General features: G+C 48.6%; 11 protein-coding genes across 11 annotated transcripts; 8 read left to right on the forward strand and 3 right to left on the reverse strand.

Moving 5' to 3' along the window:
• Positions 1-659: 659 nt before the first annotated feature.
• On the forward strand, positions 660-5,726 carry VTP21DRAFT_7183 (uncharacterized protein; the record flags this gene model as incomplete). Its single annotated transcript, XM_069397896.1, has 15 exons — positions 660-668; positions 775-1,108; positions 1,197-1,457; positions 1,529-2,131; positions 2,206-2,382; positions 2,440-2,516; positions 2,571-2,703; positions 2,761-3,227; positions 3,288-3,493; positions 3,558-3,734; positions 3,807-4,008; positions 4,075-4,203; positions 4,265-4,324; positions 4,390-4,530; positions 4,596-5,726. 15 exons carry the CDS (start codon positions 660-662, stop codon positions 5,724-5,726), a joined length of 4,107 nt encoding a protein of 1,368 aa, XP_069255410.1.
• Positions 5,727-6,566: 840 nt separating this feature from the next.
• VTP21DRAFT_7184 (uncharacterized protein) lies at positions 6,567-7,575 on the forward strand (the record flags this gene model as incomplete). The annotated part of the gene is made up of 5 exons (XM_069397897.1): positions 6,567-6,663; positions 6,726-6,805; positions 6,864-6,925; positions 6,983-7,126; positions 7,206-7,575. The coding sequence occupies 5 exons, from the start codon at positions 6,567-6,569 to the stop codon at positions 7,573-7,575; spliced, it is 753 nt and encodes a 250-aa protein (XP_069255411.1).
• A 441-nt stretch (positions 7,576-8,016) lies between these two features.
• VTP21DRAFT_7185 (uncharacterized protein) lies at positions 8,017-11,188 on the forward strand (the record flags this gene model as incomplete). Its single annotated transcript, XM_069397898.1, has 10 exons — positions 8,017-8,198; positions 8,258-8,311; positions 8,374-8,921; positions 8,993-9,469; positions 9,530-9,672; positions 9,737-9,847; positions 9,911-9,956; positions 10,030-10,333; positions 10,392-10,698; positions 10,763-11,188. The coding sequence occupies 10 exons, from the start codon at positions 8,017-8,019 to the stop codon at positions 11,186-11,188; spliced, it is 2,598 nt and encodes an 865-aa protein (XP_069255412.1).
• Positions 11,189-11,628: 440 nt separating this feature from the next.
• VTP21DRAFT_7186 (uncharacterized protein) lies at positions 11,629-12,593 on the forward strand (the record flags this gene model as incomplete). Its single annotated transcript, XM_069397899.1, has 6 exons — positions 11,629-11,676; positions 11,743-11,811; positions 11,914-12,053; positions 12,146-12,260; positions 12,327-12,429; positions 12,502-12,593. The coding sequence occupies 6 exons, from the start codon at positions 11,629-11,631 to the stop codon at positions 12,591-12,593; spliced, it is 567 nt and encodes a 188-aa protein (XP_069255413.1).
• Positions 12,594-13,216: 623 nt separating this feature from the next.
• Positions 13,217-15,414, forward strand: VTP21DRAFT_7187 (uncharacterized protein; the record flags this gene model as incomplete). Its single annotated transcript, XM_069397900.1, has 7 exons — positions 13,217-13,410; positions 13,484-13,558; positions 13,655-13,743; positions 13,821-13,985; positions 14,059-14,558; positions 14,644-14,995; positions 15,065-15,414. The coding sequence occupies 7 exons, from the start codon at positions 13,217-13,219 to the stop codon at positions 15,412-15,414; spliced, it is 1,725 nt and encodes a 574-aa protein (XP_069255414.1).
• Positions 15,415-15,705: 291 nt separating this feature from the next.
• VTP21DRAFT_7188 (uncharacterized protein) lies at positions 15,706-17,563 on the reverse strand (the record flags this gene model as incomplete). The annotated part of the gene is made up of 6 exons (XM_069397901.1): positions 15,706-15,833; positions 15,905-15,979; positions 16,041-16,239; positions 16,298-16,559; positions 16,625-16,971; positions 17,051-17,563. 6 exons carry the CDS (start codon positions 17,561-17,563, stop codon positions 15,706-15,708), a joined length of 1,524 nt encoding a protein of 507 aa, XP_069255415.1.
• Positions 17,564-18,111: 548 nt separating this feature from the next.
• Positions 18,112-19,191, reverse strand: VTP21DRAFT_7189 (uncharacterized protein; the record flags this gene model as incomplete). The annotated part of the gene is made up of 2 exons (XM_069397902.1): positions 18,112-18,643; positions 18,722-19,191. 2 exons carry the CDS (start codon positions 19,189-19,191, stop codon positions 18,112-18,114), a joined length of 1,002 nt encoding a protein of 333 aa, XP_069255416.1.
• A 408-nt stretch (positions 19,192-19,599) lies between these two features.
• On the reverse strand, positions 19,600-19,950 carry VTP21DRAFT_7190 (uncharacterized protein; the record flags this gene model as incomplete). The annotated part of the gene is made up of 1 exon (XM_069397904.1): positions 19,600-19,950. The coding sequence occupies one exon, from the start codon at positions 19,948-19,950 to the stop codon at positions 19,600-19,602; it is 351 nt and encodes a 116-aa protein (XP_069255417.1).
• A 169-nt stretch (positions 19,951-20,119) lies between these two features.
• VTP21DRAFT_7191 (uncharacterized protein) lies at positions 20,120-20,817 on the forward strand (the record flags this gene model as incomplete). The annotated part of the gene is made up of 3 exons (XM_069397905.1): positions 20,120-20,445; positions 20,524-20,674; positions 20,743-20,817. 3 exons carry the CDS (start codon positions 20,120-20,122, stop codon positions 20,815-20,817), a joined length of 552 nt encoding a protein of 183 aa, XP_069255418.1.
• A 1,655-nt stretch (positions 20,818-22,472) lies between these two features.
• VTP21DRAFT_7192 (uncharacterized protein) lies at positions 22,473-24,026 on the forward strand (the record flags this gene model as incomplete). Its single annotated transcript, XM_069397906.1, has 1 exon — positions 22,473-24,026. The coding sequence occupies one exon, from the start codon at positions 22,473-22,475 to the stop codon at positions 24,024-24,026; it is 1,554 nt and encodes a 517-aa protein (XP_069255419.1).
• A 973-nt stretch (positions 24,027-24,999) lies between these two features.
• Positions 25,000-26,607, forward strand: VTP21DRAFT_7193 (uncharacterized protein; the record flags this gene model as incomplete). Its single annotated transcript, XM_069397907.1, has 3 exons — positions 25,000-25,824; positions 25,892-25,981; positions 26,053-26,607. 3 exons carry the CDS (start codon positions 25,000-25,002, stop codon positions 26,605-26,607), a joined length of 1,470 nt encoding a protein of 489 aa, XP_069255420.1.
• Positions 26,608-27,010: the final 403 nt, after the last annotated feature.

Genomic DNA, 27,010 nt, shown 5'->3' on the forward strand with positions numbered 1-27,010 from the left:
TTTAAATGTGTTCTTTTAATCCCCATTCTCCGGTAAATAAAATGCCTTTTTCAAGTTCCGGGCTCGGTTCATTGTATTCTTAAGGTCCCCTTGACTTCAAGATTGAGCCGTTACGTTTGGGTCGATTGGAACCAGAGCAAGTCCCACCTTATTATCTTGAACTTGAATCACTTACACGAACTTGCCATCCTCGTGTAATACATGTCAAAAGAGAAACGATCCAAAATATAAATTTATTCTTTAACACACTTTTTTAAGAATGGAATCGTTACGAGGCTATATTTATATGTATTAACCTTTATCCATGCTTTTGCTTCTTGGTGCTAGGTGTTCTCTAAATCAAACTCTTCGGGAACAAATGGCAGAGTATTCTGGCTTTGAAACAAGTACTGGAGATATAGGAAATCTTTGATTAAAGAATTGACGGATTCCAATTTATTAGATTTCGCATAAGCCCCCTCAATCCTTTTAATTGTACCGTCGAAACGTAGATGAACTTTTAGATTCAAGTGAATTTCCATACCATTGATAATTAAAAAGAGGAGGGAGTAAGCGGAATAGAAGAGCATTATATATTTTAGCTTGCTTTATCATATTTTTTTTAAAAATAAATTGGGAGATTGAAATCTCCTTTCCCGACTTATCCTTAACCTCGCACCATGTCCGCAGTGAGTATCTTTGAGAGTTGGATTGAGGAAGAGTCAAGCTAGCAAAATACAATACGACTCATGTTTTTTATGTCCTTTTTTTACTCTTCCCTAAATTATGATCTAGGATTTTGAAGCTCAAATACGCGACATCCGACAAAAGCTTCAGGTGGAACATCGTCTAAAAGATGGCGCGCAATCAATGCGCTCTAAAATCACTGATCGGCTAGCACAAGCACAGTGTGATGACCGTATTGCTGAGATTCAGCTACGTATCGATTATTTACAAAATGAGTTACAGAAACTTGAAATACGGAAATCAAGAAAGAGTTCTAGTAGCGGACGTGCTCCATCACCATCTCCCGGAGATGGCGGGTCGATTGATGGTGGAGATGGCCCCGGCAGAGAGGTGGAGGTGGAAAATGAAGGTGTGGTAAAGAGGAGTGCGCAATCTAATTTGGGTATGCTATGTTATTTTCATAGACCATTTTATTTAACATGAATTTGTACTAAATTCTCACTGGATTTTATTCAATTTCCTTTGCACAGAACTAATCAAAGCCAGTACACCTATCAACATTCAGAAAGTATCTTATAAGCTCCACCTCCTTGAATTCAAATTGGATGTTGAGCGCAAAGTACGGGAGGGCTCAGAAAAATTGAAGCAAGTTTTTAATATGGACCCCACCACAGGCGATCGCAAGAATCGCGCAGATATTGCTAGTGAATTGCAGGAAAGCTCGGAAAAGATGGCCCTACTACGAACAGCTTTACAAAAATACAAGGGATTATACTTTGGAGGAGAAGAAGGTCCTTGCTAAATAGCCGTGATTGGGTATATTAAATGGTAGCTAATACTTTCTTCTTCTCCACTCCTATAGATGAGGAGTCGCCCCAAGTAATGCGGCAGGCACCAGGATTACGCCGCCCCATCACTGGAAAGCTTCAGCTTCAAATATTTGGTGCTACCAAGGTTGCGCATGCACCGTCGCACATGTTCAAATATCCCGAATCCATCGTACTCGTCAAGCTGGATGGGGCTATTGCTGCTCGTACACGCCCAAGCACCAATGATCGCTGGAATGAGGGGTTTGAAATACATGTAGCCAAGGCAAGCGAAATAGAAATCACGATATATGATCGTGAAGGAGAGCGCTCTCTTCCGATTGGTATGCTCTGGATTAAGATACAGGATATTGCCGAGGAGCTCCGTAGACAAAGAGTGTTGCGTGAGACTGGAATTGGATGGGTAACTGCCGGCCAGGTTGGGAATGTACCAGCAGGGGTTGGTGGCAACTATGCGCCTAATCTAGGTACATCCTCATCCGGTGCAGACTTCGCAGGGAGTGGTTTTCCAACTCCCGAATCAGGTGAAAGAATAATTGTGGCTACAAACAACTCAAGTGGGCCATCCTATTCCGAAGGCCTAGAGGCTTGGTTTGATATTGAGCCTTATGGGCAATTATTCTTAAGACTCAATTTTGGTAACGCTCGAAAACCCTCTTCTGGTGGGGAGAACAAAGGCAATTTAAGGCTAATACTCTTTCCTCTATTTCAGTCAAAGAGATGAATCGAACGAGAGTTGGCGACGGTCTCAACCGTGTCAATGCTGTGCGGCGAAAGGAAGAAATCCATGAAATGAATGGTCATAAATTCGTGGAACAGCAATTCTACAATATAATGAGATGTGCTTATTGTACTGAATTTCTAGTGCAATCCGGATATCAATGTGAAGGTAAGATTTTTCAGACAATCAATATTCATGATATTAGGCTAATATTTTTTTAAATAGATTGTAAATACACTTGTCATAAGAAGTGTTATACGAACGTGGTCACCAAGTGCATCTCGAAATCTATTTCAGAGATGGTAAGTGAATTTTTCAGTATTATCGAATCCCCGATTTTTAATTCTTTCAATCAGGACCCTGATATGGCCAAGTTAAAGCACCGTATTCCACATCGCTTCGAACCGCTTACAAATATCAGCGCGAACTGGTGTTGCCATTGTGGCCACATGCTACCATTAGGAACTCGGCGCGCCAAAAGATGTTCAGGTAACTCTGCAGTTAGCCGCTTACTTGTGAATATATACTAATCCACGGTTTGCATAGAGTGCGGAATCACCTGTCATTCAAAATGTGCTCACTTGGTGCCTGATTTTTGTGGTATGTCTCCTGATAAACTCAACATGCTGCTTGCGGAAATGAAACGCGCAGAGATGCGTAAGGCTGAAGGTAAAAAGCCCGAGGATGTTCAAAAGAAACGCACCGAAGCTCCCACTGGAGGGCAGCCTCAAACTCATCCACCACGCCCTCCGAATCTTCACATCCAACCCTATCAGCCGCCAGCTTCTCAACCACAAACATCACAGCCACTTTCTTCTACTCAGCAGCAGCAGGCTGTGGTGCATCCACCGCTTTCACCTACTCATCTACCTCCAAATATCCCGAATCGACTGCACTCACTGACATACCAAGAGACATCCCTATCCTCCTCATCGACTTTGCAAGAAAGTGGGCCAATCAAGGAGCGACCTTTACCACCTTCACCTTCCGCTCAAATTCCGTCCCATGTTAGAGTAAGCTCATTTTACAAGTTTGTTATCTATGATGCCGGATTGAAAACGATTTTCCACTAGCCTCCCATTTCCGCTGCCCCCCACATGCCCGCAGAAGGGCCTCCATTGCAGAAGAAGGTCTGCTTGGATGATTTCACTTTCCTGTCGGTGCTAGGAAAAGGGAATTTTGGTAAAGTAATGTTATCGGAAGAGAAAGCAACCAAAAAACTCTATGCTATTAAAGTACTGAAGAAACAATTTATCATCGAAAATGATGAGGTGGAAAGGTAGACTGGCAATTTTTGCTCGTATCTTTTGATTTTGTTATTCACTTTAATTGCATCTACATAGCACTCGATCCGAAAAACGCGTGTTCCAGATTGCCAATCGCGAACGACACCCTTTTCTCATCAATCTTCATTCTTGCTTCCAAACAGACTCACGCATCTATTTTGTGATGGAATATGTGTCGGGTGGCGATCTAATGCTTCATATCCAACGGGAACAGTTTTCCGAAGGCCGTGCTAGGTAACAGAAGCTATTAAATATTTGCTATTAAAATTCAGCTCATCGTATTAATTTTTGAACTCTTTTCGCCAGATTTTATGCTTGTGAAGTATTGTTGGCGCTAGAGTATTTCCACAAAAATGGGATTGTCTACCGTGACCTCAAGCTTGACAATATTATGCTTGCGCTTGACGGGCACATCAAGATTGCAGATTATGGGCTCTGCAAAGAAAATATGTTTCCTGGCAATACAACGAACACATTCTGCGGCACACCAGAATTTATGGCTCCCGAAGTGACTATTTTCTATATACATACCAAACATTAGCAAAGATTGACTCTATGTTTTTACACGCCGCAGATTCTTTTGGAGCAGAGATACACACGTGCCGTAGACTGGTGGGCTTTTGGTGTGCTTCTTTATCAAATGTTGCTTGGGCAATCACCATTCAAGGGAGACAGCGAAGATGAAATTTTTGATGCAATATTGGTGAATTTTTTTATATTCATTTTTTCATATTCGCGTTTAATCAAATTGTATATGATTTTAGGAGGATGAAGTGCTCTATCCTTTGAATATGCCACGACATGCTGTTCACGTCTGCCAAAGAGTTAGTTGCAATTTCGTGATGAGTATTGTACTATTCCTAAACTTGTATATCTATATACAACATAGCTGTTGACCAAAGATCCAGAACGAAGGCTTGGCTCAGGTCCAACAGACGCTGAAGAAATCAAGCGGCATCCCTTCTTTGGAGGTGTCAACTGGGATGATATCCTTCAGAAGAAAATTCGTCCCACTTATATCCCGAAGATAGTAAGTGCTAGTTTTAATCCAGATGCTTAGCAAATTATCACAAAACTTGATTTTTAAATCCCTAGTCATCCGCTTTGGATACTTCTAACTTTGACGAGGAATTTACGCGTGAAAAGCCGATACTAACTCCTATCGATTACACCCTCAACCATGCCGACCAACAAGAGTTCCTTGGGTTCTCTTATGTAGCCTCCTGGGTTGGTGCATCAAAAATGTCGCCGCCTGTTTCTCAGAGGCTCCCCCTACCACGCCCGCCGCAGATCCAGCCGCCACGTCCACATCCACCTCAAGCACAACCTTCGTTGCCGCCTCAGTCCCCTCAACAGACTTTGAGGACAAACCAAACGTCGCCGAAATCGCCCCAGTCGCAACCCTCTTCACAACCACCTCTACCGTCTGCACCTTTTCAATCCCCACAGCTTGGACCAATATCCCAACCAGTATCATTTCATCATCATCATCAGCAGCAGCAGCAAACGTTTTCAGCTCACTCGCCGCAATCGCAAGCCCAGCAACAGCGACCACCCCCTCCAATACATTCCGCGAATATACCCGGCGTTTCAAGCTCTTCTCCTCCGAGTCAATTTCACGCTTCGGCTACTGGCGGTGGAGGAGGAGGCAGTGGCAGTGGTAGCCTGAACGTTAGCGGTGGTATGAATGGAATGCCATCTGTTGCACGTTTACCTCCACAAGCGCGGTATCCACAGCCGGGTCACCCGCAGCAATCTCCCTATCCTCCCTATCCATCGCACCCAACCTCAAATAGACCACCTCCGGTTGCGCGACCGCATCCAAATCCCCACCCACCTGGTCTTCGCCCTGGTCAAGTTGGTCCACCCACCGGTACTGCTAATCCTAGTGCTATTGGGCCTGGATATGGTCGACCGATGCCTAATCCTGGATACGGACGACCGCCACCTGGTATGATTGGCCTGCGTATGGGTCCTCCGCCTCCACAAGGCTCTTTCCCCAGCGGAAGCGGGCATATGCCTCCACCCCCGCAGGGCTATGGGCGTGGTGGATACGGTGCACCACCACCGGTTAGCGCAGGCTCGACAGCTCCACCTGTTCATCCGGGCGGGCCTGGTGGACCAGGAGGACGTTATGTTCCGCAGCCTGGGTTTTATGGGCGGCCACCCCCTGGTGCTCCTATGCCACCTTTGGGTCACCACCCACGGCCACCGCCAAACCGCTGAAATAGCTAGCTATTTTTTTTTTTTTTGCTTTGGGATTATATTATTATTTTATATGCGTGCATTCTTGTTAGAGCTATATCTTATATGCCTTTAGTTTGATTTATTTTTTATATTAGTATATATATTATTTTATTTTTATTACTCTTTTTTATTTTTTATTTTTACTACTTCTAATAGCTATTTTCTCTTGTGCTTTTTGTATTTTGTTTATTTTCTATTGTTTATCTTCCTAGAATTCTTAATATCTTAAGAAAAAAAATAAAGACCATGAAATCACAGCTGGAGTTAAACTGGAAACCAAAAACTCTTCATTCACTATATGAAGGTGCTCTTTGTTAAATGGACAAAGTGAGGCTACCAAAACTATCTATTTAGATCGAAGGGATGCGCCATGATATTCCGCAATAATTTTTAAAATGCCTTTGCAAGGATAGTATGTTTAATACCAATCCTCCCCCCCCCCCCTGCGCTCTCATATTCTCTATACTTTATCTTGGACATGCCATCAAGCGACGATTTTTTCATATTTCAACACTTTGCGCAAAGATTCTAGAGATAACATTCGAGATAAATTGTCACATTGATAGTATATGTACGAGTTTTAACTTCAATTTCTTAACATTTCATTCTATGGTCGATACTGAACGCTGCCGGTTGAAGTTTTAAAATACTTAGGATGTTGATGGCAATCTTCTTTTAATTTTAATTTTCAAATCCTACCCAATAAGAAGCGTGCAGCCTTCACAAGCATAGGCTATCGGTAGTTTATAAGCTACTGACCAGCCTAGCCATTACTTTTCTTCCTAATCCCACCTTTGATTATCCACCCATTTTCTTCAGATGAAAACATTCGCTACCTTTCTATCATTACTATTTATTGGAGGAACTGTGCTTAAAGGCGAGCAAATCTCTTTTAGCTCTAGCCCAGCATGCAGACGTACCTATATACTCTATCCTAGTTTAGACACACTGTTTTAACATCTTTTTGTAACTTAATAGCGGATATCATGTCATGTAGCGCTGAGAACGTCGACACATGTTGCAGTCCTAAGTATGGAGTTGTGGTGCTGGCTCTCCAGGTTTGTAGTCTGTCAACAGTAATTTTACTGGACGTTTCATTACATAATTCTTTTCTAGTGGCTTGAGGATGCTGGACCAAAAGACGGATTTACTCTACACGGATTATGGCCTGATAAATGGTGGATATTTCTTTTCATAATGTGCACGATAAAGCGTTATTAACATTATTTGAATAGCGATGGCCATTATCCCCCCTTTCAGGGCTGCGATCATACCCGCGCCTATAACAACGTAGAAGAAATTTTACGCAATAACACTGAGTTATATGAGAAGATGAAACGGTACTGGCCAAGCTACACCGGTGATTTAAACAAGTTCTGGTAATTCAATAATATTCCATGGCATTGCCATCCCTTTCTTATACATATAATAATTTTTCTTTTCTTTTATATATCTCAGGTCACATGAATGGGTTAAGCATGGTACTTGTGTCACAACACTAGAGCCGCGCTGCTATGGCTCCGATTACCAGAAATATCAAGAAGTTCAAGATTTTTTCTCTCAAGCTTTGGCACTTCGAGACAAATTCGACATGTATGCCACACTCGCAAAAGCGGGAATCGTCCCAGGGCGCCGCTACCGTGCCGTTGATATGCATTCGGCCATTATGGATTACCTGGATGCCGATGCAGAGTTGATCTGCGTTCGAGGACAGCTGAGAGAGATTCGCCTTTATTTCAAGGTGCGTGGAACCGACGGATATCAAGTCATCGATTCACTTCGTTCTGGAAACTGTGGTGGATATGTAGACTACCCCGAGAAATACTGACTACAGTTCCTCATCCTCATACCCGCACCAATCCAGTTTAATCTCTCTTGTAAGCACTCTTGTATACACCACATGATCAAATGTTCTTTGGTATCCTCTTGTAATGAAACATATAAGCGGAAAAGGGTCGTGCCAATGCTTTTCTGAAATGATTGATCCAAAAAAAGAAACCTTCTCGAAACAATCAGAGTTGTTAAACCGTTCATAATTACACGCCCAATAGGCATTCCAATCGATCGAAGGGCTAATTCGTTGGCCACCGCCACGCCAATGCGTTTTTTAGTTATAAAAATAAAAATCTTGATGTTTTCATTCTTCCTTTGCGCTCCGCTCCGTAGCCTCGCGTATCCATCCCTTTTTTAGTACAGCAACATCCTGGACTAAGATTCAACATATTCGATATATCTAGTTCCATTTCATCCTGTTGCTCATTCACACAATATGACGGACGTGACCTCGTTCCAAGATCAAAAGAAAATCGATGGATCGATTTCTCTGACGGGTATGCTCACCCAGATTGGCATTAATGTCGCGCTCTCTGTTGCGACATTAGTTGCCTTTTCCTACCTGCGTCCAAAACATTCGCTAGTCTATGCACGAAGTGTGAAGCACTCGGATGAAAAGTAATTGATGGTTTTACAGGCTCTGAAGACAAGTATTCACTCCTCTTTGTTAACTATAGTAAGACCCCACCACGTTTAGGCCAGGGGCTCTTAGACTGGCTGGGAGTAGTGAGGTAGGAAATCTGCATTGCTTACATGGTGAATCAAATTCAAACATTGCTACTTAACATCCTAGAATATCTGAAGAGGAAATGATAGAGAAGATTGGTTTTGATGCCGTGGTTTACATACGCTTCCTGTGGCTCTGCTTGCGCATCTTTCTTGCGCTAACTGCACTTGGCATCTGTGTGCTCATTCCCATCAATGTAGTGGCCACCATGCGGACGAATGGAGGAGAAGTTCCGGAAGGTGCAATAAAGCTTATGAGTATATCTGCGATCAGAGGAGATATCCGATGGTTTTGGGCCCATGTCATAATGACTTGGGTTTTTTCGGGCATTATTCTGTGGTTCCTTTACAGCATGTACAGAAAGCACGTCGAACTCCGGCGCAAATACTTTCTATCTGAAGAGTATCAGGCGTCCATCCACAGCCGCTCCCTTTGGGCTCTCAATGCGATTCAAATGCAGTCCGATGAGCAGTTGGCCGACTATTTTGCCAGGATAGGCCACCCCGTTCAGCAGGCTTACATGTGTCGACAGGTCAATGATTTGCCTGAGAAAGTTGAGAAACACAATTTAGCGGTTCGAAAATTAGAGGGGGCCCTTACCAAGTATCTTAAAGGTACCGGTCCGATATTCTGCGGTTACTAAATTTAGGGATCTCACTCATCGCGACCAATTACTTTTCTACAGGAGAAAATGAAGTGGCTGAGAAACGACCGACTCATAAGGTGGGAGGCTTCCTCTTCTGCGGCGGGAAGAAGGTGGATAGCATTGAATACTACACCAATGAGATTCAACGCCTTGAGCGCGAGATTAAATTGGAGCGGGAGGAAGTCTTGTTCAACATGCCACTTTCGCATGGCTTCGTGAAATATCCGACCATCTCGCAGACGCATGGTGTAGCACGCGTCCTCGAAGGCAAACCTTTGCCCGAGAAAATCAAGGTCCTACTTGCCCCACAGCCAAAAGATATTATCTGGGAGAATGCAGTCTTGCCTCCGGCCATTCGGCACACCAGGAAATGGCTTGGAGTTCTGTTTTTCGTCATTTTCTGCTTTATTTGGATCATCCCGTTGACCATGGTCTCCGCCGTGGCCAGCATTAACAACATCGTCAAGTTTTTCCCGTTCACTAAGAGCTTCTTTGAATCGCAGAAATTTCTTACCGGTGAGGACACTCTTTCATTGATGAGTGAATTGACGCCTTGGAATTGACGCATCTATTCAGGCTTAATCGAGGCTTACATGGCCCCCTTAGTCATGGCTATATTTTTCATGCTGCTACCGGTCCTGCTGCGATTTTTGTCAAAGAAACAAGGGGCACTTACTTACACGTCGCTTGAAAGGCACACTCTTGCTAAACTCTTCACTGTAAGCTGCTCCTCTCTCCACGCCTACAATTTTCCTCACCCTATTTATCCTCCTCATCTTCTAGTTCTTTATCTTGAATAACTTGGTATACTACACGCTACTCACCACCCTCCTCTCAATATTCGGGCAAATAAGAGACGCCATCGGATCCGGCCAGTTCAACCTCGAAACTATTGTAAGATCTATATTTTTCATATTAATGGTTGTTGCCAACGTAACGCTTTTGATAAACCTTTAGCGAAGCATTGTTGATCGCTTGAATGTTTTGGATTCCGTTGCAAGTGGTAAGGGGGAACGGTCTTTTTGCAGACGTTAGTTTGCGTTATAAGACGATGACAAACGTTCAATATCAAATAGGTCTCGTGAGTGTGTCCACCTTCTGGATAAACACCATCTCCCTTAGAGGGTTTTCAATAGTGATCGAACTGGCCCAGGTTGTGGCGCTACTGCTCATCACCCTTAAAAAGAGATTGCTCCGTTTGACTCCCAGAGAGCTCCAGGAATTAACGCAACCCCTCCAGTTTGACTATGCTCTCAACGGAAATATCCTTCTTTTCTTCCTCACCATCGGGTTGATTTATTCCGTCATCGCCCCGCTGGTCCTGCCCTTCACACTAGTGTTTTTCTCCCTCTCATACATGGTCTCAAGATATCAAATTATGTAGGTTAAATACGTCCGCCACATGTGCGCCCAAGATGCTAACCGTACATCCTAATAGCTATGTGTGTCGGACTAAGATTGAGACGGGCGGAACTATCTGGCGTGTGCTCTTCAACCGAATCGTTTTCAGCTTGATCCTCTATCAAATCATCATGATTGGCGTGATGAATATTAAAGGGGCAAACTACCTGTCCATCATCCTGATCCCTCTTCCAATCATCACTCTGGGGTTCAAATTCCTATGCAGGAGGTGGTTTGATCCCAAGTGCCGATACTACGAAGGTTCTCCCGAGGAGGGCAATGCGACGAGCGCGCGGCCTGATCTCCAGGACGAGCAGCTCTCTCGCAAATATGGCCATCCTGCTGTAAGTGGATTGAATACCTGTGCTTTGATATAAATTTAGTGACCCAACCTTCCACCAATGACAGGTTTGGCAAGAGCTATTCACTCCTATGGTCCATGCTGACACCAAACATTTGCTCGGTAAGGTGTTCAAGGGGCACATTGCGAGCAGCGAGAAGCCCCAATTGCAACACTCCACGCAGAACGCAACCGTAATCAAGGGGCTGGACGAAAACGGCGCAGACCTGCGCATCCAGGCCGTGACCAAGGAGGAAATTGAAACATGGAAAGACGACTACGATGATGACAAAGGGTGGCAAATGTCTCGCCCTGTACAAATCCAAGAGGGTTACCCCGCCCATCTCAACAATCAATATAATAGCGACCAAATGGCCACAGAACCCCCCAGAGTGCCGCCTCACGCAACCCACCAAATTCTACCGAACCAGGCCAATATAAATACCAGTGCGTATGGCTCGCAACCAGCGGATTATGCTGCGCACCGACAATAATTCCATTATCCAAACTAAGAAATTGGGCACGGCAAGTTACCTCTCACTGCGCGAGAATTATTGGCTATCTGCTGTCCCCAACCATGTTTTGTATATGCTAAAGCCAGCAGCTATAGGTTTTCTGCATCGATTCATTTATATAAAAACCCTTGATATTTGAGCCAGACTATTTTCGTTCGTTTATTATCTGGAAACTTACTCTATTCTTGACTCTCAGTTTATCTTTATCAGTAATTTTTTAATTCTTCCCTTAGTCGAATATATGCTCATTGATTTTACACCAGCAGCATTCTAAGGATGCCGGAAATCAGTGCTAGATTTTACAGGAGCAAATTTCTTTTATAGGCAATACGGTTACATGTGGCTTATCATGGTAACAAGTGGAGGGCAAGAGCTCTCCATTTCGAACATCGGCGTCTTCTTTGTCGGATTCTTCACATATGGAACTACAGCCAGTATACTATGATCGATCGGAATACATTGAAACCGTAAATAAGTTTATTCCCCCCAGTCTTTTTCGGCACAACCTTACGCGTCGCCGTGTTTGAATGTAGGACACAGGGAACAAGGTCAGTCGGAACACTTGCATTACAGGCAGCCAGAACATTATTCTGGGTGGAAAGGTTCGTGTCATGCCAGGAGATGGAAATTCTGAGTGGTCTCGTTTGTCGATGTAGCAGTATTACTCAAAGGTGTTTTAAATTCTGAACCATTATCTCGCTTAGACAATTATCCAGACCAATTGTATAGTCCGGGGAGATCTTCGTAGAACAGGTGGCGGTCAGACGGTAGTCATATCGGTTGGGAGATACTGTCTTTTGGCAAAAAATTCGGTAATACGACCGCCATACAAGACATACAAAGGGTTGGATAAAGTTCTTGATCTATTATATGCCAACTTCGACGGAGAAAGCTAAACCTTGACTATGTTCTTTACTTTCCTTGAATATACCACAGGATATTTAGCTACTATCCAATGCGGATTGGTGATCATGTATCCGTGGGTGAAGGGAGCATCGTGGAAGCCGCGTCTATAGGCTCTTTTGTTCGCATTGGAAAAAACTGTGTCATTGTAAATAATGCTATGCATTCTAATGCCGCCTTCTCACCTGCTAAAAACTCCATCCATTCATAATAGGGCCGATTTGCTATCATCAAAGACTGCTGCCTCATCGAAGATAACACGTTTATCCCACCCAACACGGTGATCCCCTCGTTTTCCGTCTACTCTGGGTCCCCAGGTAAAATAATGTGGTATTCTGTTGGTAAACAAGTGTGCATGCGAACTAACGTCACCACTGCAAAAACGACAGGGAAATTCGTGCGGGAGTTGCCAGAGACAGCGCAAGAGGTCTTTGAGCAAGAGACCAAAGATTATTATACACAGTTTATCCCACGTGATTAACGCTGCATTACCATCTCTGCATATATAATGATAATAATAATACATAATATAACATACAAGATTCCTCCCCGCTCCGACCCTCGATTCCACGCGATGCTGACATTTTGTCTACAGGGGGAACCATCTGCTTGCTGCAGGAAAAAGCCAAACAGAAATCCTTGGGTTCATTGATTCTGTCTACAAGAAATTGTCTTAGAACAAAATTAGTATAGAACAGCTGGCCCATGATTAAAAATGCCAGCCACCCAAACAGTAGTAGCTGCCTCTAAGCTATTGAATAACGCCGGATGACCCTCTATAAAGGGATGCGCCGATTTGTTTGATCACCTAAAAGACCACATCCTGAAGCGCTGTCATCGGCTTAAAATTTTACCATGAAAGGAGGCGGTTTTGGGTGGACCGCCACCTGACAATGAAGCTCAACCCCTAACTTCCTAATTGAAAGAAGTGAGCACAGCTCTTTTCTTATGTATCCCCTAACCTTAATGAATCCAAGAAACCTATTCGGTTAAAATCTGACCGTTGAAACTTTATGAAGGGCTGCGAATATAAAATCTCGCTAGGGGGCCGACTTTCTCACCATTTCCAGGGATTTTTAACCATCCCATGCTAACTATTGTAAAATGGGCGATATCCTAGATAAATCGCATTCGAGTACGCGTGAAAACGGTGTCGATGGAGACCCTCTACAGGAGAAGGCTGAAGGCGGTGGTTTGAGTGCAGATGGTCTGGAGAAACAGGAGATGAGGGAAACTGCGGCAGAAGGGGTGCAGAGTGCAGTGCTTCCATTCAAGAGTGTGATCATTATCCTGATAGGGTATGTCGGAAGGGTTTGCGAGAAATGGGTACCCTGGGATAATAATGGCAGTAACAAAGCCGTCTACCTCTAGGCTTCTCTTGGCTGTTTTGCCTTGCGCGCTGGACCAAACGATCGTGAGCACGTGTCTCCCGCGGCTCTCCTCAGAGTAAATTCCTTGTTCTGGACTTCTACCAAAGCTTTATCGTTTAACTCGGTGCCATTCCTCCCCAACTTTATTGTCTATGCAAAATGGCTCCACTAGATTCAATGCCCTCAGCCTAATCGCGTGGGTAGGAACGGCATACACCATCAGTTTGACCGTTTTCCAGCTGCTTTATGGCCGCTTTTCAGGTATTCTCCACGAATCATGGTGGCTCTTTCCACTTATCTATTTTAACTAGCGTGGGATTTTCTATATCGCTTGGTAGACATTTTTGGCCGGCGTTCCACCTTTCTCTTCGCCATTCTATTGTTTTCGGTCGCCTCTGCATTATGTGGGGCATCACAGAACATGGTCATGCTCATCGTCTTTAGAGCTATTCAGGGTATTGGCGGGGGTGGGGTTTTCTCGCAAGCCCTTACCATCATAGCGGGTAAGAATCCTTTTCAGCGCTCCGTTTGCAGGTTTAAAGGGGCCCGTGTGGTTAATGTTTTATTTCGGGCCAGATATCACCTCTCCACGGGAGCGCGGCAAATACCAGGGTATTATAAGCGCCGCCTGGGCCTTAGCAAGCATCATCGGGCCCTTTCTTGGAGGAGTGTTTGCCGACAAGGTTTCTTGGCGATGGGCCTTCTACGTGAATCTGCCGATTGGCGCAGTGGCCGTGCTAATGGTTGCGTTCGTCCTTCGCCTCCCCCCTGTGCCAGGGGGGTTGAGAGAAAAGTTGAAGCGAATTGACTATTTGGGCTCTGCCTGCCTTGCGGTGCTCGTTGTCCTCATCCTGCTGGCGATAAGCTTCGGGGGCAACACGATGCCGTGGAACTCACCCACGGTCATTGTGTGCTTTGTATTGGGCGGCATATTCGTTGGGGTGTTCGTCTATATCGAGGCAAGGGTCGCCCCTGATCCGGTGCTTCCCCCAAGAATATTCCTTGTATGGGATTATAGATTGACCACGATCATCTCCTTTTTATTTGGCATCGGGTTCTTTACCTATCTCTTCTACGTATATACCTAAGCGCGCATTCTTCTCACTTTTAATAGCTGCTGACTCTTTGCTATTTTATTTTATTTTTTGTCTACACGTCCAGCTACCGGTTTACTACCAGGTTGTTCTAGGCGAGAGCGCCACCCAGAGCGGGCTCCAGATGATACCCGGCTCAATTAGTCTAGTGTTAGCGAGTGTGGCCAGCGGGTTCTTGGTCTCCAAAACCGGGAGCCTGCGGATTTTTATCTGGATTGGGATGGTGTTCATGGTAGTTGGGGCTGGGCTTCTCTCCACCCTCGATGAAAATAGCAGCCGAGGACAACAAATAGGGTACCCGGTGGTATCGGCTGTAGGAATGGGTTTCAACGTGCAAACATTGCTTCTCACCACGCAGGTGGTGGTGGAGCCCAAGGATATAGCAGTGGCGACTTCTTCGGCGCTCTTTTTCAGAACAAGTGAGAAGAAGCAAATACAAAGCTCCCTCCACCCTATGCATTACTAACCACGTTGCATATGGCTTGTAGTAGGGGCAAGCTTCGGATTAGCCCTCGGAGGGTCTATCATCTATAATGAGTTGGCGTCGAAACTAACCGGCGTCGAGGTTCCAATCGAGGTCGTCAAGAATAATCTAGACGCCATCCAGCAACTTCCCGAACACCTTCGTGTACAGGTCATCCAAGCATACGTCTCTGGCATTCAGTGGTGCTTCCGCATCTGCACGATTGTATGGGGAATTGCTTTCGTGGGAAGCCTCTTGATCCAGCGTCATGAACTGAACCGAACCGTTGGGGCGGGACCAACTGCAAATAGGTCCGAAGGTATAGCCCAAGCAAAGCCGGGTCCAAATGATGGAGCTGCAGAGAGCACGGAATGATATTTGAGGCCTTTAGAAATTCTTCTGATGAAGGCGTGTGGCCATTCGAGCTGTACACTACCATCTACAGCGCATCCATGGCCGTGCATTTGCCTTTTTCATGCCTGGGCTTGGCCTGGTCCATTTCTGATTCACCTTTGACAGGAGAGCTTTGGCTCACCACCTTTCCTATATACCATCTTTATTTAAATATATAGAAAGATAAGCAGAAATATATATAAGATATTATAACACTATGATAAAAAATAATTATAATTCGAGGGGGTGAATCCACTGTAGTGGACTTTTTTTTTATAAGCAATTCAATCCCATTTCCCAGAACGATATCTCTAGTCTTGTGGCCTGCCTAAACACCTTGACCAGCTCGGCGAAGCGCTCTGGAGAGCCGACATACTTTGGCGCATCCTTTTCAAGCAGTTCTATTGGGGGGTGGGTAAGTGTGCATCAACAGAGAGAGTTAAGATTGGGAGAAGAGATGACGTATATTTACCGAGGGCATTTCGGACACTCTGCTGATAATCATCCGCGGCATAGGTTTCTATCCATTTCCAGTAGGGGTTTCCATCTATAGAATTGCCCTGGTTAATGATCTATGACGGCAGCATGAGAGGAGATTTCATACGCACCTCGTTTAGTCCGTGGGTCGTTGAATAGTCTCGTCCCGATCTCCCCATAGCCGACGACACAGGAGGCGAGCGCCACTCGCAGAGTCATCAGGTCCCCGGTCATTCCTTGGTCAAGCACAAACCGAGTGTAGGCAATGGTGGCCATACTCTCGGGGGTATGTATCACCTCCTCGCGCGGTATTCCCCACGACTCACAATACTAATGGTTCGAAACTCAATCTCCAAGTACGAGTTAATGGAGGGAAGTAGCCATTTACCTCGAGGTGCATGCGGCTCTCTTTTGCGATGAAAATGGTGATCTCCGAAGAGGCAGCAATCGACTCCATATCCTGGGACTTGTAGGCGGCGAGGGCATACGCACGTGCGAAGCTCTCTAAGAAGCGGTAGTCCTGCCGCAGATAGTGGATGAAGTTTTCGCGCGGAAGGGTGCCATTGGCCATTCCTTCGACGAAGGGATGGTGGGTGTAGGCGTGCCAATCCTGGATGATGGATAACTTCAACGCCTCGAAAAACCTCTCCCTACAGACACGGGGGGAATGCTTAGGCGCCCTGCTAAGATTATTGCAATGACCCAGAAGACCTACCTCCGATAGGGCAGATGTCGGATGTTGTGGAAATGATTCAGCGGGCCATGCCCATGCCCGAGAGAAAGAGACTCCCTAAGGGCGTCTTGGAGGAACGCCGAGGCTTTCTCCACCGCGTCCTTTACTTTCTTCCCCTTGGCCAGCTCGGCGGCAATGGCAGCGGAAAGAGTGCAGCCCGTCCCGTGGGTGTTTTTGGTCGAGACAAAGACATTGGGGATTTCGAAAAATTCAGACCCATCGTAGAGCACGTCATACACCACCTTGACGCCATCGCCCTCGAGCGGCAGATGACCGCCCTTTAAAAGCACATATTTCGGCCCCAGGGCCGAAATTCGCTTGGCTGCCGCCTGAAGTTCAAAATCATACACTGTTCAACACCATCCATGGGCTCACTTCAACAGAGAAACGCACGCAAACGATATCTACCTTCATATCATCAAGGCTCTTGATCCTCACTGAATCCATGTCTTTCGCGTGTCCGGCGCATAGTAGTTGGGCCTCGTGTATGTTTGGCGTCACCACGAGCGTTATTGGCAATAAATCACTGATCAAGACTTCCAAAGCGTCCTCGTTCAATAAGATGGATCCCGAGGTCGACACCATGACCGGATCGACCACCAGGTTGATCACGTTTTCCTCCTTCAGCACCTGTGCAACCACCCTAACTATATCCGCGCTGAACAGCATTCCCGTTTTCGCGGCATCGACACCAATATCCTTTACCACCGCCCTCAATTGTTGCGCAACAAAGCTGGGCGCAATGTCCACGATCCCATCGACCCCCTGTGTATTCTGCGACGTCACCGCGGTGAGCACAGAGAGGCCGTAAGTTTTGAGGGCGGTGAATGTTTTGAGATCGGCCTGGATTCCCGCGCCGCCGGAGCAGTCGCTGCCCGCGATGGTAAGAGCGCGACCGACTGGCGAATCGGCTAGAGTCATGGTGCGGCTGGTATTTTTTGGAGAGGGGAGAGCTCGAGAGGAGGACAGGCGTGTATTTTAGGGGAGAGGTACGAAAAATGAGAGCGAGCGAACCGTTCTGCCACTCAAGATTACACCGAATCCCGATTCCGAATCCTGAGGTTAGTAAGCCATTTACTATATCCATCATCAGGGCTCTCGGGCGATTTATCCTCAATTAGCGAAGAATCAGCGGGTTCCGGGGTGAAGCGACTTGAAATGAATATTCATTAGAAAAGCGAGAGAAGGAGTCAACAAATAAGAGTATAAGCAAGTAAAGACATCGAAGGATTAAAAGAAGGATAAGATTAAGAAAAGGGGGAATTAGGAGATTAAGAATTAGTAACCCAGGGTTTATTGGATCGAAATGGAAAAGGTATTAGTGACAAGACTAAAAGAACATCCACAATAAATAGCCCCGCCCCGGCTCGTTCAAAGCAAAGGAATCAACAGTGTAATAAATAGTAAGTAAATAGAAATAGAAGATATGGTGCAGAATAAGGCGAGGCGAAGAGAGGGGCGGCGGCCGTTTAGAGGTAAGTCTGCAGCTCGCAGTTGCCGCCTTCATAGACATCGATGCGGTTCAGGCCACGGAGCTGCTTGTTCATAATGTCATAGTACTTGATGTTGGTGACATAGATATCGAGGTGACGGTTGCCGAACGAATAGCTCTTATCGTCGACAAGGAAGCACCCGTTGTGTTTCAAGTCGGAGCCGGGCACGTCCACGCCATCGAACTGCGGAACGTAGATCTTGCGCGGCTTGTTCTTGACGTGGAGATCGTTGGAGGCAATCGACACGAAGGGAACGAGCGGGTCGCCGTAGGAGTTGATTCCATAGCGATGCTCGGGTTCGATCTCCATGAAGCAGTTGTATCCTCCCTTGCAGCTGCAGTTGCCGAGGTTGATCAGGCGGCCTCCGGCGAGCTCACCGCTGCCCTCGAGGCGCACCGAGCGAGCAAATGTCTCGGGGACCGAGGCGAGCTTTTTGCCGGCGCAGGTCTTAAGCGTCACCAGTTTGCTCTTTTTGAAGTCCTTCTCCTTGGCAAGCCAGTAGTAGGTCCTAGAGGGGGCCGGGTTAGTCAGGGGGGCGGGAGGGGAGAGGGTGAGGAAGGAAGGAGGGAAGAGGAGGTGTATTTACATCTTCGAGTTCTTCTGGAGCAGCTTGCCATGCTTCTTTCTCTTTAATTCGGTTCCGTCCTCGGGGGTATCGGGCAGGACGGGCCCGGGCTGTTCCGGCGCGGGCTGCTCCTGCTGGACGGGGGTTGTGGCGTCGGCCGATGGTTGGACAAGGCTCTCGGCTGGAACCTGCTGCTCCACCTTGTTGAGGTCATCGGCAGGGGCGGCGTGCTCGGCCGTCTGGTTAAGGACGGCCAGGTTGGCGGCCAGGGGGATGAGCTCTTCCAGCTGGCGACGCGAGAACTTCGAAGCCGCGGGATGGAAGGCCGTGGCATTCAAGACGTTGTCGTGCGCGAATTGCTCCACGAGATGCGCGAGGCCAAGGGCCTCGAGATCGTAGTGCTTGAGGGCGCGGCGCAGATTGGAGGATGAGCCAGCCTGTGCGATGCCAGCGGCACAGGCCACTAGGGCGCATGTCAATACAATTTTCATGGGGGAGTCTAGGTTGGGGGGGGGATGGGTTTATTTGGGGTTGGGATGGGAAGGGGATGGGCGAGGGGTATACCGCGGATAAATAAGCAAGCGCCGAGGAGGGAATTAAAGAGAGGAAGAGGAGCCTTTCAAAGGCTGCTTCGGGATGGAGATTGGGAGGGGAGGGGAGAAGCGGATGGGATGATGGGAAGAAAGGAGCAGGGGGGAGGAGCGCGGGCAGGCAGGCTCTATATAGAGTGCTTGAAAAGGGAAGCCAGTTTGTTCTACTCGGAATGGCTTTTATTTTGTTCTGTTTTTGCACCTTGCCAGCGCAACGGTTGGCAGAGGAGGCCGGCGGCGTGCAAAATAAATTAGGGTTGGTTGTGCGCGTGTGCCAGGCTGGCCAGCAAATTCGGAAGCAATACGAGCTTAAACAGGAGTACAGCGGGGCCTTCTTTTTTTTCCATGGAGGGGTTTGGTTCCTAGCGCGGCCGTAGGGCGGGCGCGCGCAGCGCCGTGAGCCACATCCCCCCAACTCAGCCTCGCTGCTCTCTGCCTCGCGCCGTGTTTTGGACCACTTTTCCTTTTGTTCTCTTCCGAATATTTGACTGGCGGTGGAGCCGCCTGCCATTGGCCAAAGCGCGCCGCGCTGCAAACCTTATTTCCGCAGTCATTGCACGAAGCGCGGCGGCGGGTTTTATAAGGAGCCCGGCGGCCAATTCCTCCCAAGCAGTCTCCCCCCGGCCGCGCCGGCGGCACACCAAGGCGTCCTGCCAGCATTGGCCCCGATATCGAGGAGGGAGAGGGGGGCAATGGGCCGAAGGGCCATTAACCAGGCGGCTCCACAATTGGGCTTTTTTTTGCGGGGGAGAAGAGGAGTTCCGAGGAGGAGTTTGGGGAGAGTTCGAGGAGGGTGGCGCCGCAATGGATTAAATGACACCGGCGGCAAATGACGGTCGAGGAGGAGGAGAAGGCGCAGGGGCGGTTAGGGTGGATTTCCAACCCACCGCACCCTCAACCTGTTGCACTCGCATTTTGCATCCAAGGTCTCCACGAATCCACGTGCATCAGGCAACTTCGTGACGTCACCAGATTGATGGTCGGCATCCGTGGTGGAAATTCAAGGTTGCATTTCCAGCAAATTCTGCTGCGTAGAGTTTGCCCGAAGATAGTACAAGCGACACCACCGGAACCCTCCACTGCCCACTACACTATTTCGGACCGCGAAACTTGTTCGTTACATGGGTTGAAGAGCCATTATCTCCCCTCGGAGTTGTAGCAGCTATGCACTGCGCAAGCCCTATTCAATGCCCTCTTTTTCGACTTATTTTCTTCTCTTGCATGTGCATATAGGGCCAACGGGGAAAATGCTGGCGCATTTATGCTAGCATTCATACCACCGCGTCTTGTCGAGAACAGCTGGCACATCAACAGAACATGCCGCGGGGCATGGGAGAGCGCAGGGCAGGCCGATCGAGGGGCCGATAAAAGAGAGTTACAGAGAGTTTATTGAAGAAGTGGACGGAGGACACCTTTCCTCGTGATGGCCACCGCATACATTTGCCTCTCTAGAACATGGCTGGGCGTTTCCACCTTTCACGACGTCAGCCGGATAAACTAGGCCTAATCCGGCCTGACAAGAGATAACGCACGATATTACCCCCCAAGCCTGTTGACCAAAAACGGCGTGGACGTAGAAAGGTCGTGTGCGGCTGCCATCACTCCCCTTTGCCTTTGATGACTCCGCTCTCGGGAGTGACTCAGGTTGTTCCAGTCTACCGAGAGCCGTAGTAGCAGAAAGTAAGCCACGCTGCCTTTCTTGTATTCCCTATTCATTGTTAATAGGCTTCCCCCGTTGACGTTTTGGTGCAAGGGATCCTTGTACATACTGAGCCTGGGAACAACCAGGAAAAGTGGCTACACTGGCACCATAGGGTGTCTAATGTAAATCGTGCTGCAACTAACTGAAGTTTGACAACCGTGTGTGCTCACCTGCTCGATCGCATCCGAGGTTCAAGACGATGCACAAAGCAAACGGAAACATGAGCACTAAAAGATGCTTTGATAAGGGAGGAGAGAGGGGCGAGGCATATGATAACGAGGACGAGGCAGGGAGAGGAGCAGGCTCATGTGTTGCAAAGGTTTGACAACCGCTGCGAGTGTGCGCGCAAAAGAGACATCTTGAAGCAGAGCTCGGAGAAAGTTCTTCGAGGCTATTTTTATAATCATTGATAAGCCAGGAATGTTCCCGTGGTCAGGCCTCGTGCTGACAAAAACAAATCTCCCGCAGGCAAATCAGGCAGGCCCTGCACCAAGCGACAAAACCCAGGAGAAAATAAAAGCGAATAAAGCACAAAGGTGGCGCGTTGAATTCGCGTGAGGCCGATGTCATCATTTCGCACGGGGTTGGGGGGGAAAGGGAGGGGAGGGGGAGGGGCTGGGCCGATCTAGCACGGTCGCCGGAGAGAGAAGGGATGTCATCAGATTACGGGATGCGCAGCGACCAATTCCCCTGGCCGCGCGTTGATTGGTGCCCCGCTCATATGGCCCCGGGTGCAAGAACCAGGGAGAAAAAAATCATCGAAGACAGGCGACGGAACCTGAGAGGCTCGCAGGTTATGAATTAGCAATTCAAACGCCGGCCAAACCGCCGAAAAACGTGGGCGATTAGCCAACGTGCTGAAATGTAGCACAGGTAATTACTTAACCTGCACCCTCGCCCATGGCCAGACCAGAGCAGTCTCACCGAGCCGACCTCGTACGCACCGTTGTTTGTTATTACGTGCGGTTACATCAAGGAGCCAGAACGAAACATGGAACCGTCCTGAGAAGATTGGCTATTTTTGTTTGTTTTCAAGAATGTTGAGCCTAGTGCTTTGATCCTCTTGTCCAGCGGGCCCTTGCACCCAATTGCGTTTCACACACCTGTCTTCTAGTGTCCGACAGTGTTTGTGGATAACTCCAGCGGATAATAGAAAATTTTCTTTTATAAAAAAAAAGCTGACTTTCAGGGCCAGCCTACTTTTTCTCCCTGAGAGCATTACATCGACCAGGAATCGCATTCGCTGCCAACCGTAACCCAGTAAGTAAGGAGGGCCCCCTCGTCGCTACCGGACCCTCTGCTCATTGCGCTTCATTTCTCACTCGCACTCACTCGCACTCTCTGCTTCCACCTAGAATCTCCCACCCCCCTCCAATTCCCCCTCCCCTTTCTCCTGTTCCGCCTCACTCCTTTCCTCTCATTCAGCTTCCTCCCCTCCCCCCCACCCACCCCTCCCGCCGCCTCCCGCTCGTACTCCCGAATGTATTCCCCCCAACGCTCGGATTCCCTACTGACTCAAAGCTTCACCCCGCCCGAATCCACCAAACCAGCGTACATGTCACTCCTTTACAACGACTACCTCAACGAAGACGACTACCAGCACAACTGGCAAGGCCAAGCCCAATCGCAGCAACCGCAACCGGCTCAGTCGCCACGCCAAGACTACCCCGCCACTCCCTCCTCCTCCGCCACTGCCACCACCTCCCCCCCCTCCGCCCCCGGCCTAGCCGCTTCGTCCGCCTCCTTCCTCCAGCCCATGGACCCCGCGGCCGCCTATCACTCCCCCCTGTCGGCCTCCAGTGCCGCGGACTCGATGCTGGGGCCCTTCCAAGCATCGCCGCTCGACCCTCCCGGTGACGTGGTCCTTGGCCAGGGGGACTATCTCGCCGCCTCCTGTCTCGACCCCACCACCTCCATGCCCATGGTGGGCTGGACCGATTCGGACCTGTCGAAGGCTGGCCCTGGACTGGTGTTCGGAATCCCATGGATGGGCATGGACGACTCCTTTGGCGCGGGCCCCCGCCCCGCCCTGGAGGCGTCCACCTCCTCCTCGTTTCCCGCGACCGCCGCCGTCGCGGCCGGGACCCCCCCCAATCCCCAGAACCCCTTGCTCCACCTCCCCACGGGCGGCATCTCCCTCGCAAGCCGACGCAGATCCCTCTCCACCAGCTCTCTGCCGCAGCGCCCGAGCATCTTCCCCCACTTGGCCGCCGGCAAGCAGGCGAACCCGTCCCCCCTGTTCCAGATCACCTCCGCGTCCGACGAGGAGGGCCACGACTCGCTGGAGAGTGTGAAGGTCGACGAGATCCCCTCGTCCAGCTCCCTCAGCCCCCACGCAAGCGCCGTGCACATGTCCGTCTCCATGCCGGTGAGCCCCGTGGCGTGGCCAATCCCCACCACCGCGGCAGGCTCTGGTAGCGCCGCCAGCTCTCCCCTCCTCACCTCTAGCCTCGAATCCTCCTCCCTGCCCGACTACGAACGCCTTGCCGGCCACCTGCCCCGAAAACGCTCCTCCTCCCTGCCCCCCGCCTCCTCCTCCTCGTCGACGCCCCAGACCCCAACGCTGGCCAACACGCCCCAAACCCGGCTTGCTGTCCAGATCCCACGTGCCTCCCGGCCCCGCACCCCCGGCGTCATCACGGCGGAGGAGCAGCAGCGCTTGGACGACGAGCTGGAGCGCGTCGACTTTGGGGACATCACCGTCACGGAGCTCAAGGATATGCTTCGCCAGCGTGGCAAGTCGGCAACCGGAAAGAAGGCCGTCCTCATGCAGCGCTTACGAGATGAGCTCGAGGTGATTCGGGGGTTCAAGCGCAGTGGGCTGCGCAGGCCCCCGGGAGGCGGCGGCGGAGGCGGCGCCCGGTTTGACCCCTATGCGAGGGCTTGTGGATGGAATGCAAGAATGCTAGCCCCTCCCCCCGTAATGTCGCCGCTGGTGACGGTGGCAATGGCTCCGGCTGGAAATCCAGATCGCGAATGTAATATGGAGGAGTTCATGTATTTGGGCGAGGGTGATGATATCAAATACGAATAACTATCACCGTCGATGTTTGTTTTTCCAGACTTTTTTTTTCTTCCCTATTTGTTGTCTATTACTTACAGTTATATATATATATATATACTTCTTTTTTATCCACTCTCTATTTCACCAACTTCATTCCTTTCTACATCTATGAACCTTATATCAGCTTACATATCACTATATTTATTTTACAATGATGTGCATTTTTTCCCCTCCTATCCCCTCTTTTTTTTTACCCTTCTCGTAACTTACTCCTCTCCTTACTATTCTCCTCCTCATTTTTTTCCCTCTCCCCTACAGGTAATGTGTTTTTATATCGATAAAACAATAAAAATTTCGGTTTCAATCACGGCAACCAAAACAGCGGCGCGAGCGCACGAGGGTTGAGGCGAAGCGAATGACTCAATAATAAACTTATCCACATGCCCTCGGGATACCCGCGAGATATCTTTTTTTCGTCGAATTGGGCTGAACGTAAATTTTTTTCTCTCTTTTGCTCTTGTGTTCCCGTACTATTTTCTTTCGCCTTGGAGGGTAAGAGGAGAGGTTGGAAGCGAGTGCGTGTGCCGGCTGCCTTTGATCTCCTAGCTTTCCTATTTGATTAGTTCATCCGTTTCTTTGTTTCCACACTATATTTCTCTTTCTGTTCGGCTTGGCCTCAAAATTCAGGGGAAAGGCACGAGGGGAATTCTTTCAACGGATGCGTGATCTCTTCTTCTGATTCTGTTTTGCTTCTCTTCCTTCTAGAATACTGTAAAAAAAAAACCGACTTTTGTATTTGAACATTCCCGTCATCTGCATACTATTTAGAACCGCAATCCCGCTTCTACACCTAGGTAGGCATCATCCCTCCCCCCCCATCTCCTCCCACTCCCATCACGCCTAACCCACAACGCGCATTTGTAGTGAATTTTGCTTTTTCTTCACCTTCACCTTCACCTCCCTCTATTTCACCTTTAATCGGCATCATTTCCTTTTGCAAACAATGGAGCAGCAATCTGATAAATCCACCACTCCCCCTGAATCCAGGCAGGAGGCTTCCAAACAAAGCCCCACACCATCGTCCAACAATTCACGCAGCGCCACAAACGATCTCAAATCCAATGGCCATCTGCGGAATGATCCTGCCTATCGCGCTGCCGTAGCCGCTGGGTACAACCCCAACGATCCCGCGACATTTCACATCGCATACCACTGCGGCTTCTATCCCGTTCAATATTACCCCGGAGGTAATCCCCCTGCGGGGGACCAGTCGCCCCAATTCCAGCCCGTAGGCGCGGCAGGAGCATACTACGCACCCGCAAGCCCTGCTTTTTATCCCGCCAACCCACAGAGCGCCCCCACGGCCGCGGCGGGGGTGGTGATGCAATCTCCGCCATTACATCCAACGGCTTATGGTTATGCATACCCCTCGAGCATCCCCTCCTCCCCTGCCTTCTCCCAACTCTCCTCTCCGCCCGGCTCGCCGCCGCTTCGCTACATCACGTCTCCCATGGCATCTCCGCCCGGCTCCCCATCATGGAAGCCGGCGCGCTCGGGCTCGCGTCCCTCCTCGCGCCAACAGGATCCGTTCTACAACCCCACGCAGACGACCAACGTCTACATTCGCGGGCTTCCCCCCACCACCACCGACGAGTCCCTGTATAATATGTGTGTTGTGTATGGAAAAATCACCTCCTCAAAGGCGATGCTCGACCAGAGGACGGGCGAGTGCAAGGGATATGGGTTTGTGATGTATGAGACGGACGACGAGGCCAAGCGAGCCATGGAGGCTCTTATGCAGATGGGATTCCAAGTGAGCTTTGCCAAGGTATACTATTTTCCACTGAAGAGCGAGGCTGGTTACTCACTGGCACCGCCACCCTTCATTTTATTAGGACTCGTTCAGTCTTCGCCTGAAGAGTTTACAGGATCATACCTCGACGAACATCTATTTGTCAAATCTTCCTTTGGACATGGACGAGAATGTAAGTGGGCCCTTGCTCCCCTTGCGTTCCCCCCCCCCTCTCTCCCTCTCTAACCTACGCTGCATCCATAGGCACTGGAGGAAATGCTTCAGCCATATCGCACCACGTCAAGCAAAATTATGCGCGACCCTGTCACGAACGCCAGCCGCGGCGTCGGTTTTGCTCGTATGGTCGATCGCCAGTCTGCGGAGGCCATCATTACCAAGTTTAATGGCACCACCCTGGAGGGATCGAATGTTCCTCTGCAGGTGCGCTTCGCCGATTCTCCCGCTCAAAAGAAACTGAAGGGCCAGGTGGTGAAGAAGACGGTGTGGCGCGCGGCTGGGATGGGAATGGGGGTGGGCGGGATGGGCCAGCCCTTGACCCCGGAGACGGTTCTAGGGATTGGAAATGCCCCCCCTGTTGTGGCGACCCCCTCCGGGTACTATGCTGCCTATCCTCCTCCCGCTCAGTCCCAGAATCACCCTATGAATGCCCAGAGATATCTACCCCAGGTGGCAGCCACCTCGTACCCAGTTGGCTACTACTACCCCCCTCCTGCTGAGGGGGAGGAGAGGTCCTCCGCCGAGGAGTTGACGGGCTTGGTGCAAAAGATGGGCATTGAAGAGAAGGAGACCGTGGCTTGATGGATCCTTGGCTGTTCTATGTTGGAATTTCTTAATGATGGTGCCTTTTATTTTTCCTTTCTTCCTATATACAGAATGATACACGCGATAAGGAATATACTCCTGTCTTAAAAAAATAGTAACAAAATTTTTCTTTTTTCTGAATCTTTTTTTCTTCTACAATGAATTTTTGTTTTTTTTTCTTATTAATGAATCATTTTCTTTTTCTTTTTTTTTTCAACTCTGCGTAGACTTTTCTTATATATATACATATACACGTATTATATATATTTGACTGAAAAGAATATGATAGTTTTGTTTTTTTTTCTTATGCTTTTCCTTAGATTTTTTTTTTCCTTTTCCTTTTCTTTTCCTTTTTGGTTTTTTCTTAATTTTTTTTCCGCCATTTTGTTTTTCAGTTTTT

The sequence above is a fragment of the Calcarisporiella thermophila genome (assembly GCF_041956535.1).
Source record: "Calcarisporiella thermophila strain CBS 279.70 unplaced genomic scaffold VTP21scaffold_3, whole genome shotgun sequence".
NCBI lineage: Eukaryota > Fungi > Calcarisporiellomycota > Calcarisporiellomycetes > Calcarisporiellales > Calcarisporiellaceae > Calcarisporiella > Calcarisporiella thermophila.